The sequence below is a fragment of the Rhea pennata genome, chromosome 7 (assembly GCF_028389875.1).
Source record: "Rhea pennata isolate bPtePen1 chromosome 7, bPtePen1.pri, whole genome shotgun sequence".
NCBI classification, from domain to species: Eukaryota; Metazoa; Chordata; class Aves; order Rheiformes; family Rheidae; genus Rhea; species Rhea pennata.
In genome coordinates, this window is record NC_084669.1 from 27,613,786 (window position 1) to 27,627,186 (window position 13,401).

The 13,401-nt window shown below is 41.9% G+C and overlaps 1 protein-coding gene across 2 annotated transcripts in view; it reads right to left on the reverse strand.

Moving 5' to 3' along the window:
- ZCCHC24 (zinc finger CCHC-type containing 24) overlaps positions 1–12,955 on the reverse strand; it is a 120,661-nt gene extending 107,706 nt beyond the window's left edge. Inside the window, exon 1 of one of the 2 annotated variants that reach the window (XM_062579593.1) lies at positions 12,343–12,952. In XM_062579593.1, coding sequence (XP_062435577.1) covers positions 12,343–12,582 — 240 coding nt within the window. In that variant the 5' untranslated portion in view covers positions 12,583–12,952. Of the gene's footprint in view, positions 1–12,342 lie in introns of both variants that reach the window. The other variant, XM_062579594.1, reaches the window with a different exon arrangement.
- Positions 12,956–13,401: the final 446 nt, after the last annotated feature.

Genomic DNA, 13,401 nt, shown 5'->3' on the forward strand with positions numbered 1-13,401 from the left:
CTGATGGTCCCATGGCACTTGTTTGACATATCTGACATGGAGTTTATATGGAGTTTATCTGTGGGGCCATGCTACATGTATGAAAACAATAGTTGCACCTGAAGATAACCACGTTTGGAGCATAGCATTTCAAAGCTGTGACCTTTTTGTATTCCATTTCTTTATAAATGGTGAAAACAATTCTTTTTCCCAAGAAACCTTCCAATCGATGTTTATTGCCAACTCAAAAGTTTTCTAAAAATAGAGGGATTAAATGAAGATACTGACATAAATCAGTTATATTAGTTTAAATGAGCTAGAAATAGAGAACTTCAATGACCAAGGCCAAATTGAAAAACCTCAAAATGTGCTCCTGTATGGTGTATAACTGTTTTAAATTAATAGTTTTCTGTAAAAGTATCTATAATTTATCAGTTAAAAGATTACTTAGTTTGGACAAGTACAGGCAAAGCTCCTCAACTGGTGAGGAAAACTTCTGCTGGAGAAGGAAAAAAAAAAAAGACAATGATTTCTGCTTTCTTCTGAAGTCAATGTTTAAGTTGATCGTCAAAAAAATTGTTCATTAGACTGACTTCAAAAAACCATGAATTACTTAAGTGCCTCACTTAAAAATGCAGATAACTATAGATTCAGTCATACATTCTTGGCTAGTTAGATTAGCCAAGTATACTTTGGGCTGTGTAAGTATACTGTAATCCATCCTTCCCAATGGGGTTTCAGATAAATATGTGTTTACGTGAATGTCTACCTCTTAAATATTTTCAGATAATGTACATTGGAACTCTCCACTCAAAGAAAAGGTATCTTAAGGAGACTTCATGAACACGGAGTGACTTGTCTGCAGTTGTGAAGCAAGTCAGTAGCAGGGCAATGAACCTGCTATTCTGTTGAACAGACCTATCTGATCTACTTATTTTAGACCTATCAACTTGGCAGTGTGTGGCTTTTCAGATCATAATTTGCTCATCATCTCTGAGGCGCTGTGGAGCAAGAAGTGGGTGCAGCCGTTCTCTGTATGATTTCTGTACCTTCAATTCATAGAAAGGTGCAGGAACAATGCATGCCTCCACCTGACCTCACTTTAGAATCTGCTGATCTTTAAAATTTTGATCAAAAGTTTTCAATGCAAACTTCATTATTTCAGTAGGAGCATTTATTTTACACAATATACAGGGATCTCACAAAAAAAGCTTTTAGTGGTGCATGTGGAAAGAAGGTGGGAAAGGACAGGATAGAGATTTCATCTGGTCAAAGGTGTGCAGTGTGGAGGAACTTTCTAAAGCTTATACCAAGCTCTGCAGGGATCCTTCTCATCTGCTGAATGCTAAACAACTGCCCACTTATGCTAAAGAGAAGCTCTAACACATGAGCACTATATTAGGGACAAGGGAGACCATTCACATTGCAAATTACTTTAACACATCCCCACAGGAGCTTTCATTTCTCTGTCCCTGGACTGCCTGCAGCCGAATCTCCCCCAAGCTGCAGACCACTAACCTCCCTGACCTTCTTAAGAAAGAGCTCAGGTTGGGGGTGGGGAAGGCCTCTACTAGACAGCTTGTACCAAGTACCTCCTAATGTTGAAAAACAAATGTCATGGTTTGTGGGTGTCAAGTCAGGGTGCTTGGAAAGATAGGAGATAGCAGGTTATGAAGTTTATGCAGCATAAAGTGAGGGGAGAAAGGAATGGACATATTTTGACCCCTGCGCTTTAATTTAACCCACAGCCACTTTCTGTTAACATCTCTGTTTCCTGCAGGAAATCTTGTCTCAATCTGACCTACAGTTTGAAAAACAAGAGTCAGGTTTCCTTTCATTTGGTGGGTCTTTTGACACTCCAAACATAAGAAAAAAAACACCCGGAAATAGATATATGTCTGCTTAAAAAACACACTTTAAAAAGCATTTACCTCCTGTGCAGCTCTCTTATGATAACAGGTTTTGCTAAGAAACGCTCATTTTGGGTTAAATAGAATTTTACGTCTGAGACAGTTTTGTTTATATTATTTATGTTCAGTAATGCCTTCTTGGCACAGACCTCTACAATGGTTGCCAAAGCTTAAAGGAGGCAAAGCTAAGGTCACTATCAGGGGTAGTAACAATACATCATCTGCCCAGAATGGGCCCCTCACAACGTGCTTAGGGCTCCGGTTTCTGCACTCACATGAAGACAAAAACTTCTATTAAATTGAATATAGTGAAGAAAATAAATTGTTTCCATGTATTAAGTTATAGGCTGGTGTTTTATCCTTTGACTCCCCATGAATCAAAGATAGTTTTAGATAGGTTTATCTACATATATAGCCACCCTCTTAATCAAATGTGATAGCTCCAAGTGTGATCTAAGCGAGTAAGCCTAAGACTTCACAATTTACTTCAGTTAAATTAGAAGGTAACAGTTTAGTAAGGAGTAATCCGGTTTCCAAGTAGACTAAAGAAATTTTTTTCAGCTTGGGTCTGTTACAGGAATGAATCTATTATTCTATTAAACTGCAGTGTATATTAGAGAGAGATGGATATAAGAACACCTCTATTTCAAGGACCTCTGATGTTCAAACTCTAGTCTCTTAAAAGTTCTTACTAACTTCCCCTTCTTCAAGATGCAATGACTATAGAATATTTCCTTTGCTTTCCATTCAACCATAGGTATCCATGGCCCTAATGAATATGCATATATAGTTGCCTGGCAGGTTGGCTTAATGTGACGAAACATAGATGTCTCCTCCCAAACATTTTGTACTATCCTTCAGCAATCTTGAATGAGTTTAGAAACCCAGCACTCCTAAGTTGGTAAAAGAGACCTCTGTGAGCAAGGTAATCCCTTTCAAATGTTTGTTGTTTGGGTGTTAGTTGGATAAGAGGTAAATAGGTATTTCCAGATTCCTGAGTTCCTTCTGGAATATTGTTCTTGTGTTCATTCAAAAGGGCCACCGAATCTTGCCATGTGTAGAGAGCATGTGTGGGGGATCATTTAATACAGCAGCAACATGTTTCTACTTTGGATAAGGCAGTGAGAACCACCAACTAGAAAGAATTTCTGTTGGTCATGAGGGTGTTTGCTTATCTTCAAATTAAATCTCTAGAAATAAAAAAAAACACATTTCTAAGATACAGGTTTTAGAATACCACGCAACAGTGCTCCTACCAACAGCAGTTTACAGTAAGTAGTAAACTACTAAGCAAAATGAGTGTACAGTAGACTTTTTAAAACTCCACTTGTTCGAAGTATTAGCTGTGCTAGTATTTGCTTAGACCAAAGTCCATGCCAAAAAGCAATGAACTAGGCTTGTGATGTTAAAATTTGATAATTTATAAACCACAAAAGCTCAAAATAGTTGTGTTAGCCTTGGAAAGCTGAATATTATCTTCAAGTGTAGAAAATACCGCTTCATCAGGCTTGATAATGAGGGACATAGCAAAAAAAATAAAAAATAAAAAAAAAAAACACCCCAACATCTCAACTCATAAACCTACATTTTGTTCTTCAATCTTTCTATAATTTTACATTCTACTATTAGTAGATCACTGATTGTAACATTTCTGGGAATAAAAATTGACCTCCAGCAGAAAAGAACTGATCTTAATTGTGACACTTATGAAATATTATCTATTTGAATTATGTAGACTTACTGTAAGATTTGAATAGTTTTGCAAAACTTATTCTGTTTAATTCATTCAGAAAGCAATCAAAGGAAACTGCAATGAAGTAAAGACTTATATTCTTCCCATTTAATTTAATCATTTCATTGTGGCTTTCTAAAAGGACAGTTCCAGAGAGTGGCAAAATGGGCATCAGGTTGCTAGTAATTTTACTAGGAAGAGGAAACTGAGGAGATGTACAAATATTAACTCTCATGCTTCATAAAATTATTCAGAAACTTTAAGGTAATATCTAGCAACAGTTTCTGCGCAATGTTTATATGTATACATTTAGTTTTGTTAATAGACCATATTTGCTTTCGTTTCTAAGCAAATGCATCTTATCAGCATTCTATTATTAGTTTTGTAATATCTGTACCTGGATCTTTTTGCAACTGTGCTGCACAGTTGTTTTTTTATGCTTCTTAAAGTAGCATGAAAATATCCTCTGGTCTTAGATTTAATTATCACTTAAATCAGGTTTCAGACACATTTTATTGCCCACTTAAACTCCGAACTCGAAAATTTCTCTTTGTATTACTTCTTATCTGGTGACTGTCAATGGTGAGATCTTTTCTTTTAAACTTCTGTTACATAAAGAACAGGACCACTGCCAAAGGTTGTCTGCTATCCAGCTCATACAATTCCCCAGATAATCCAAATCAAATTAAAAAAAAAATCTTAATTAATACGGGAGAAGTTTCTTTGACTTTGGGATAAGAGCGCAGTTTAATATACCTTTTGATTATCTATTATTACATGCACTCCATGAACCTTGATTGAAGTCAGACTTGTCTGTCTGGTGCTTTGTGCAGTTCATTGTGGAAAGATGTTTCTTTTCTATTCTAAACAACTGAGTCTGTGTCTGCAGAGCAAAGGAGGGGGGGATGAAAAACCACTGCCCAGCACATGGTTACATCATTCTTTGTTCGGGTGTCTTGGAATGGAAGATACTGTAAATGTGTGAGATAACCATAACTGAAAACTGTATGTATAAAATAGAATTGTAGTAAGAGTTCAACATGGTTTTGCCTCCAATTACAATTTTCTAAGTATTGCCTGAAAAGCTTTTCGAAACACTGGTGTATTTACGAGAAAGGAAGTGAATTCCAGTGCCCTGTTCAATTAGTAGTTTGCATAAATACAAGATCTCTAGTGATTTGTTAGAGTTGGCAATAATTTCAGACCAATTAGGTCCAATAACATATAATTGGCCCATTTTCTATTGCTAGCCTTCTTAATTATTAAAAAGAAACCAATGGTAAAGCAGTAAGCCCATTTATTTCTTCCAGAAGACCTGAAATAGGTTTAACAATTAATATTTTAGTTCTTTCTAACTTTTTCAAACATGGTGCAGCCTTTGATGTGATACTAAGTGGCTACAGAAGACTACGTTGAAAATTCTTTTGGTGTCATGCTGTAAAAGCTCAACTGTAAATAATGTTTGAACTAGTTAAAGTTAGACACAGAGCAGGTGTGCTACAGATTACAGCAGCATTTGTTTCAGGTGGGGAAGGGGAAGGAAGTAACAGAAGAAAGGCCCTGGCAACCAGCATAATTTCAGTGCATCACCAGGAAGAGTCTAGCTTTGGGAGATTTTGGCTGTTCTTACTCAGGTAAGTAATCCTGAATAAAAGCAATTCAAATGTTTTAGTTACAGTATTTGCTCAAGTAGAAGAACCAAAACTTGGCTCTTGCATATTGCCTTTTGCAATCAAATTCCTCTTAGTTAATCCAGCTTCAGTGTGAGGAATGAGGATATCTACTGTATGTGGTACAGTGCACTTTTTAAAAGGTTTTAATCATGGAGAGTAAGAAAAAGTCGGTGCCTTGGGAATACAAATGGAACAGTGCAACTTGTTGTCTGATCACCTGAAGTTTCCCAGTTCTTAGATAAAATGTAGATCTTATTCTCAGACACTACTTCCCATGGCACTTTTATGGATTTTTTTTTTTTTTCCTCTCTCAGCAAAAGAGGGTGTTTTCCAGAGACAGAAGCAGCAAAACAGGAGGACGTATCTGCAGAAATAAGAATAGGGAGCAAAAAGGAATAGTTCTAGACTTAAAGCCCTTGTTAATACTCATCTAAATTTTGCATCTTAAAGCACCTGGCAAACTGGAATTTGAAAACAGAATAGTTGTTAGCTCAAACAACTGTAATAGGATCTGGGACCTTCTGAGTCCGGAATACTGACTGTGGCCTGGCTGGGCTGCAACTGACTGGGCTGGGAAGCCACGCTTCCCATGCTGAGGCAGTATCTTCAAATGGCTCTGAGCTTGCTATGTAGGAGAACAGTTGGGTTGATGCTCCTAAGACCCCCAGAAGTACACTGTCTCTAAATTAACAAATTCAGTTTGTTGGAATCCCTTATGAGGCCTACTGCACAACATGTATACAAATAACAGGAGCACCAAAGCACGTTGCGGTTAGTGTATACAGGATCAAGTTTTGAAGGCCAGAGTCAGTTTTTCTAGGCATACTAATAACAAAGACCTTAGGGGAACCTTTCACCCTTAAACATGGTTCTCCCTTGAATATTTTTACGTACAATTATTACTGTTAGCAGTAGCAGCTAGGTGTCTTAGAACTGACAGTGATTAAAAAACAAATTTGCTTTTTTGCTTGGATTACTTTATGTGTTCAGCAGTGTGTTGTGCTAGTCTCTCTTTCACCTGTGTAGTCAGTTTCCACATTTCTGTGACAAGGGAAGAGAAGGAAGCATAGGTTGTTTTTCTTTCTTTTAAATACTTTTTGTAGAACCACAGGAAGATATTTACACCAGGGGAGGAGGCAGAAGGGAGAATATACCTGAATTGATATCTAGCTCCTTGAAAAACAAATTGAAATGTGTTTACTGTCACTTTAAATAGCCACAAAATGTGTGTAATGTACACGTTCAATCATCCAAAATCGTTTTAAAATGAGTCAGAGTACAGAAGTTTCTAAAACTGTTGAACTATTGCCTTTTCAATAAAATTGTAGTAGGGTTAAGGCTCTAAAATGTTAGTACTTTAATAAACAATAATGAGAAAAATGAGGAGGAAATTAATCAAATAATAATTGTTAAAGCATGTATTAAAAGAGAAATTTATAGTTAGTTGTCTTGATGAAATGCTTCATTATTTTATAATGCATAGTCTATGTTCTTCTTTCGATATATGCGATATGCCTTCTATTAAATGCGTATCAAAATTATTCGCATGCTATCCTAAAAATTTTAGGAAGTCTGCATAATCAAAGACAATGTCCAAATAAGGTGCAACATCCTGTTTGCGAACTTGTCCTTTTTATTTATTTTTTAAGTGTTTTAATAACTTTAACTTCCCCTTTTAAATACATAAGAGCTCATTGTTTCACCTTGACAAATGATTATAAGTTCTTAGTCAAGTTCCAAAGCCTCTTTGGAGCATGGAGTGAACGCCAATTGAAAGCAGGCTACCTTGCTGTTGCTTTTGTCCGGTAAGTAAATCTTACTGCAGAAGCAACCCTGTGAAACGTACCTGACGCTTTGTAGTCCTAGCCAAAGTATGGCCGTGCTAAGGCTAATTTTGCATTTTCTTTAAGAATAAGAAACCACAGAAAGTAAAATATTTTAAAATTATTTTAACATGTCTTCACACACTATAGGCAACCTGTATCCTGTGCTACTCTGGCTGTCAGTAACTACTCTTAAATAAGAGGAGATAATAACTGTGATTGTTGACTGCATGAAGAAGCAGTTAAGTCCTTAATGAAGTTAATGAACACTTAGCATATTAAATACTGTGTGGATCACAAGTATGTTCCATGTTAGAATAACGAATACAGGCCAGAAAATGAAGGAAATCAGAAATATTTTAGAGTACGTGGTAATTTCTGCCAATGCTCATCTCTTGCGTTTGCCCTGGAACCATACTGGTTATGAGCAGCCTGTTAGTATGCCTTGTTCTCTCTTAGGAACCTTTTATTTGTGGCTGTTCTCAGAGATGTAACAGTTAATTTGGTGGGCTAACTGCAAACCCTGCATCTGAAGTATACAAGGTTCAGATACTAAGAAAACAGTGAAAACTTAATTTTTTTTTTTCTTACCATCACTTTCCAAATTAGTTAATCTAGGCTAAAGAGCAGGTAATTCTTCATAAAATATCCAGCTAGTGTATCTTCCTAAAATTTTATTAAGGAGAGAGGGAAAACAAGTTTGTCTGATGTATTTTCAGTACAAGTGCTATTTCGGTACAAGTCCTTCCATACTTTTTTGCTCTTCTTGCAAGTTTTATTTTTATCTTTTTAAATATGTGAGTGTCATTGTCATACTAACTTTTCCTCTTTGGGAAGCTGCTTGATCGGTAGTAGTGATCCCACTGCAGCAGACCTGTTTTTGCTCCACTAGAGTTTAAACATTATTTGAGACAGTACACTCTTTAAATCTTTTAATTTCCCAAATTTTCCTTTCTGAATCTGCACTTTTCTGTGGCAAACTCAACTAGCTTATATTCTCACTTTCCCAATTAGTTCTTCTCTTGCCTATATGGAATGGATCTAGAAGTCCCCGAGTCAAACACTGCAACTACTCTTCAAAAATTGTCGTTATTTTCTAGTAAGTAGCACATGTAGTTATTTGTGCTTAAATAAGACCTGTTTTAGATCCAGAAACTGGCTACTGCAGAGATTTCTGGAAGGAATTCCCCTCTTGGAATGACATGTAGACTATTGTACATTGGCAAAGAATTCATTAAGCACGGGTGCCTTCTCATGTGTAAATATTGCCCTGCGTGGGCATTAGGACTCTACATTCAAAGAAGCAATTTTGATATGTATAATATGGTAATTTCTATTCATTGGTGGCTGTCTCTTCTTGATCAAAGTCAGCATTCCTCTGGTAGAAAGCCTAAGTGAGTACAGAAAAATACTGTTTGATCTACTACACTATTCTAGGTTTCTTCTAGGTTTCTCAATTATACTACTCAATGACACAAAGCCGCAGTTACCTGGCTGTGTCTCAAATACATTAAATCCCATGTAACCAGCCCCACTACAAAACCTCAAGTACCTGGCTCTAAAGGATGGTGTTATAATGAGGGTGGAGTTCAGTTCAATAACCAATTTAATGCATCTTAATGTTCTAACATGCTTTCATTTCATATCTAGCATAACAAATGCAGCAGTAAAGTTTTATTTAAAACAGGTCTGTTCTGCAAAATGAGTCTTGCATATGGAACAAAACATTCATTGATGCTGTACTGTTCAAACCTTTATGATTGCTTTTTTTTTCTTTTTTTTTTCCTGGTACAATGGGCTTTTATGCACCAAACAGCTGTGTTCATCATGTTTATTTAGAAGGCGTCCATTGTAGTGGAAAAAGTCTGGAGGACAAAAATCTTCGTTAAGTGCAAGACTATTTGTGGGTGCTGTTTTTTTTTTTGTTTGTTTGTTTGTTTGTTTTGTTTTTTTTTTTCCTATCCAGTTCCTTTGGTCAGCATGCAAGTCACATACACAGGCACTACCATGCAGACTAGCAAACCCTGTATAATAGCAACTTTTCACAAGTGCTGTCTCCAAGCAATCTCCTCCAGAAATTTTCAGTTGCAAAGCACCATACAGGATGCATGATTATTTTACACACTATGATCCTATCATTTCTAAATCTGTTGCTATTTTGGCCTCTCATTAGGTCACTTTCCAAATATTGAGTACAGCTATGTGTCAATCATTGTTACTGCTCAGCTCCAAGCTAAGCCATCCCAGGACAAAACCGGGAGGAAAAAATGCCAACCAAAGCAAGCACTGTGTAGAAAACAGTCAACAGTTTAACTGTGGAAAGCTATGTGTGTTCCAAAGATAGCATAAACCCCCTTGATGTAAAAGCAGCACACAGCACTATTGCTCCCCAAAATGATTTTGCACAGTCCAAATATTTAGTGTATACTGAATGGCATCTGCAAATAAACAGATGTTAGAATTTCAAGAATTAAGAGCATGACATTGCAGGAAACTCTCTTGGGCGACTCCTGCCAAAAAGTAGTCTAGTTTCTGGAAAGAACAGAGCATCTAATATATTGACAGAACTTTTTCTGAGCAGCAGTATCTCTAACACCTTCTAACCCCTTGAATGAAAGTTTCTGTTTGAGCATGCAGAGTAAGATAGGGGAGTTAAATGGCTCCCTACTTTCCTCGGAGTATATCCAGTGGGGCAAATGCATTCTCATGTCAAATGAGATGGCAGAGCTCCCTTTCTTCTTTTCGGTACTAAGTATGTAGTATGCAAAAAAGTTTGGAAGTGTAGAAAGGTGCCTCTGCCAGCCACATGCTCGTTGCTACCGTTGTCACAGGCTGGAAAATGAACTTGAACAAATTGCTAACAAGCTTGATCCTTAAGAAATACTAAAAATCTGTACAGAATCAAATGATTCTAGCTCCTCTTGAACAGTGAATGCTTTAGACTTTCTATAGCCCTGGCATCTCTGTTTGTTGTGACAAATATGCTTCAAAAATTTTAACAAAGTTAATAAGAGTAGTATAAAGTTGCACCCATATACCTCATAAGGTGATAGGAATCTACACAAATGCAGCTGAGGTAACTGATCTCATCAGAAACAAGCACCTTGAATGGGGTGGGTGAGAATGGGATGACCACTCAGAGGTTTGAATATTTAGTTAAAGCAGCAGTCTGGAGAAAGCCTAGCATATCAAGGGAAATAATTTTCCAGAAGAAAGAAGGAGAAAATAGTTTGGGAGCACAAGGAAAACTTAGAAAGAAACATGAGCCAAGCGGAAAAAGGGAGAGAGTGTGTGACAAAAGATTAGCCCCTGCTTGCAAGTGGTATTCCAGAAAATGAACTTGAAAGAAACTTTAACGGGGGAAAAAAATGTTTCTCAGAGACTGTCAAAGGCCTCCTGGATGCATATGTTTTTACTTGTGCATTCACTTGTTTTTTCTTTTCTTGTAGGAAGAAAAAGGATTCATGCTGAGCAGAATGTATTCTGACTTTACCATATCCTGAACAGAGCAATCTAGTCTCAATCTGGAAAGAGTCCACGTAGGCCAAAATCCTGGATTCTTATCACTACCTGGAAACCACAAAGCTTGCAAGCAAAGTGCAGAGTGGCAAAATCACAATTTGGAATCAACAGGTAGGTAGCTGGAGGTTTGAATTTCATTGCCTGTTGGCCTTTCAGCAAAATCGATGTGCTTGTTAAGTTTGCGTATTTTTAAATTGAGTAATTATGTTATACTTAATAAGGCTAGGTAGATTGGACTGAATGGATTTTGAATTATGTATATTTCAAAAAGAATGCATGTTTTGAGACTACACTTGTTTTGCAAAAAGTCTAAAGAAAGAAAACTTCCTATTAAGAAAAAGCAGAGAGAGAGTGTGTGTGTGTGTGTATATGTATGTATATAAAACTGGTAGCTCTTCATTATTAACAGTTATAACACCGTAACTGTTAGGGAAACCAATTTGTTTTTCGTGAACAATTCTGTAATATTGTTAATGGAAGAAAAAACAGGTATTTGGACTGCAAATACCTTTAAAACATATGCTTCAAGTTAAGTGGCACTGGCAGAAATCTGAAATGTCGTTCTGCGGGACAGCCGCAGCGGTGAGATGCATGGCCCGTCTAGCCCAGCAGCCCCTCTCCAAATGTGGCCAACATCAGGTGCCTAGGACAAGAAGCTAGAGCCCCACAGTAGGGAGAAATGACGTTGTGGGACCTCTTTAGGGTGGCGAAGCGCGAGGTGTGCCGCCCTGCAGGGTTTCTGTGCGCGTTAAGCCCCTCCAAGGCAGAAGTGCTTGACCTCAACAACTTCCTGTGACAGGGAGCTCCACGGGGAATTGGCTCTGCAAACGCTATAGTTCTTAGTTTCCTTCCTTTTGGTTTCATTTAGTCTCGTTCTTGCGTTATGAAACGCGTGCAAAAGTTTTCAATCAGTATTTTTCTCACGTTCCTTCCGATACCTCTCCTTTTTAAACAACGCCAGCCTTTGACTTCTTCCCGTTAAGCAACGTAGTGCCTTTAGCCTTTCCGCTTGAAACATCCTGAAATGTTTTTTCTAACAGCGTTATCTTTTGTATCTAGGGTTGGGGTTTTTTTTAAAAAAGATCACTTAGCCTCTAACAGGCCTGCCGACGGCGGGTTTGTTTCGCTGGTTTTATTACAAACGTAGCGCTTCTTGGGTCCCCCCCCCCCCGGCCCGGCCGCGTCCCCGGGCGGCCGCGGCACCGAAATCCGCGTAAACCATTGACCAGATTGTCAACAGCGGCGCCCGGCGCCCCTCGCCGCCGGGGGCAGGAGGGGGAGGAGGCGGCGGCGGCGGGCGGCTTCGCCAATGCCGGTCCCGCGGCGGCGCCTCGCCCCGGCGGCGGTGGCGCCCGTGCCGCTGAGGGAACGGCGCTCCCGCCACCAACGGCCCCAACGGCCCCGCGGCGCGCGCCGGCTGCGGGGCGGCAACGCCGCGCTCCGCCGGCGGGCGGAAGGCTGCCCCGCTCCGGGCAGCGACCAGCGACCCTGCCCCGCTCGGGGACTTCTTCCGCAGACGGGAAATCGCCAGCCGCAGCGTAAGCGGTTCCCCGGCCCGGCCTGGCCCGGCGGCGGCGGCGAGCAGCCGCTGCGGGGGAACCGGGCGAAGCTCCTCGAGCATCATGGCGGTTGGGGCTCGGTGTGGACGAGTGGCCGGCGCCCCGCGGGGGGCTGCGCGCCGGGCCGCGGCGCCGCGCACTCACCTCGCTCCGCTGGAGCTGGAAGAAGCTGTTGAGATAGCTGGAGCTGAGCGAGGAGCCCAGCTCCGGGGTGCTCTTGGTGTAGCTGAGGTCGGGGTGCTGGGACGAGGAGGGCTCGGGGCGGAAGGCATCGAAGGCGCTGGCCTGGTGCGTGTCTTGCAGCGACAGATAGACCCAGTTGAGGAGCTGGGCGGGCTGGTAGACAGAAGCGGCGCTGGTGTCTATGGCTGACAGCAAGCTCATCTTTCCCCCAGGCTCTGCCGGCAGTGCGTGTCGCCGCGGTGCCTGCGCCCCCTCCCTCCGCTCCGGCCAGCTGCGCTTCTCCGTCTCCGTCCGGGATGTTGTCTCCTCGCTGCCGGCTCCCGCCGGGCCCAGCCGCGGAGAGGACGGGCTCGCTGCCGGGCTCGGGACTCCCCGCCGCCCGCGCAGCCCCCGCCTGGCTCTCGCCTCCCCTCCCTAAGGCGAGCGGAGCCCGCCCAGCGCACCGCGCAGCACGGGCATCGCTGCCGCCGCCCGCGAACTTCGCAGGAAACTTTTTGCGCTTTTCCTCCGCTCCCGGCTGGTGCCTGCCCCGCTATCTGTCTTTATTCTCACTCCCGCAGGCACCGCCGGGGAGGAGCCCGCGGGCTCCCCGGCACCAGCCCCGCGCCGCTATAGGCCGCCCGCCCGCCGCGTGGGGCCGGGGCCGGGCCGCGGCGCCGCCGCGCGCCCCCGCGCCGCCGCTGAATAGGCATGAGCCCGCCAGCCAATGGGGAGAGGCCCCGCCCGCCCGCGCGCGCGCGCGCGCGCCCGCCGCCGTGCGCGCCGGCCCTTGGCCGCGCGTGTGCGTGGCTGTCGGCGCCCGTGTGGCCGCGCGCGTCCGTGCGTCCGTGCGCGCGGGCGTGTGAGCGCGGGTCCGGCCCCAGCCGCTCCGCGCGTGTGCGCGGGCCGCCTTAGCCCTTTTCCTGAAGATTTTATACCCAACTCGTGCGAGGTCTTTTCCAGGGCTTCTTGCCAGCCTGTTTCAGGCCGGTTTTAACCGTACAAGTTTCACTCGGAGTCTCACCCGCCCTCCCGCCCGTT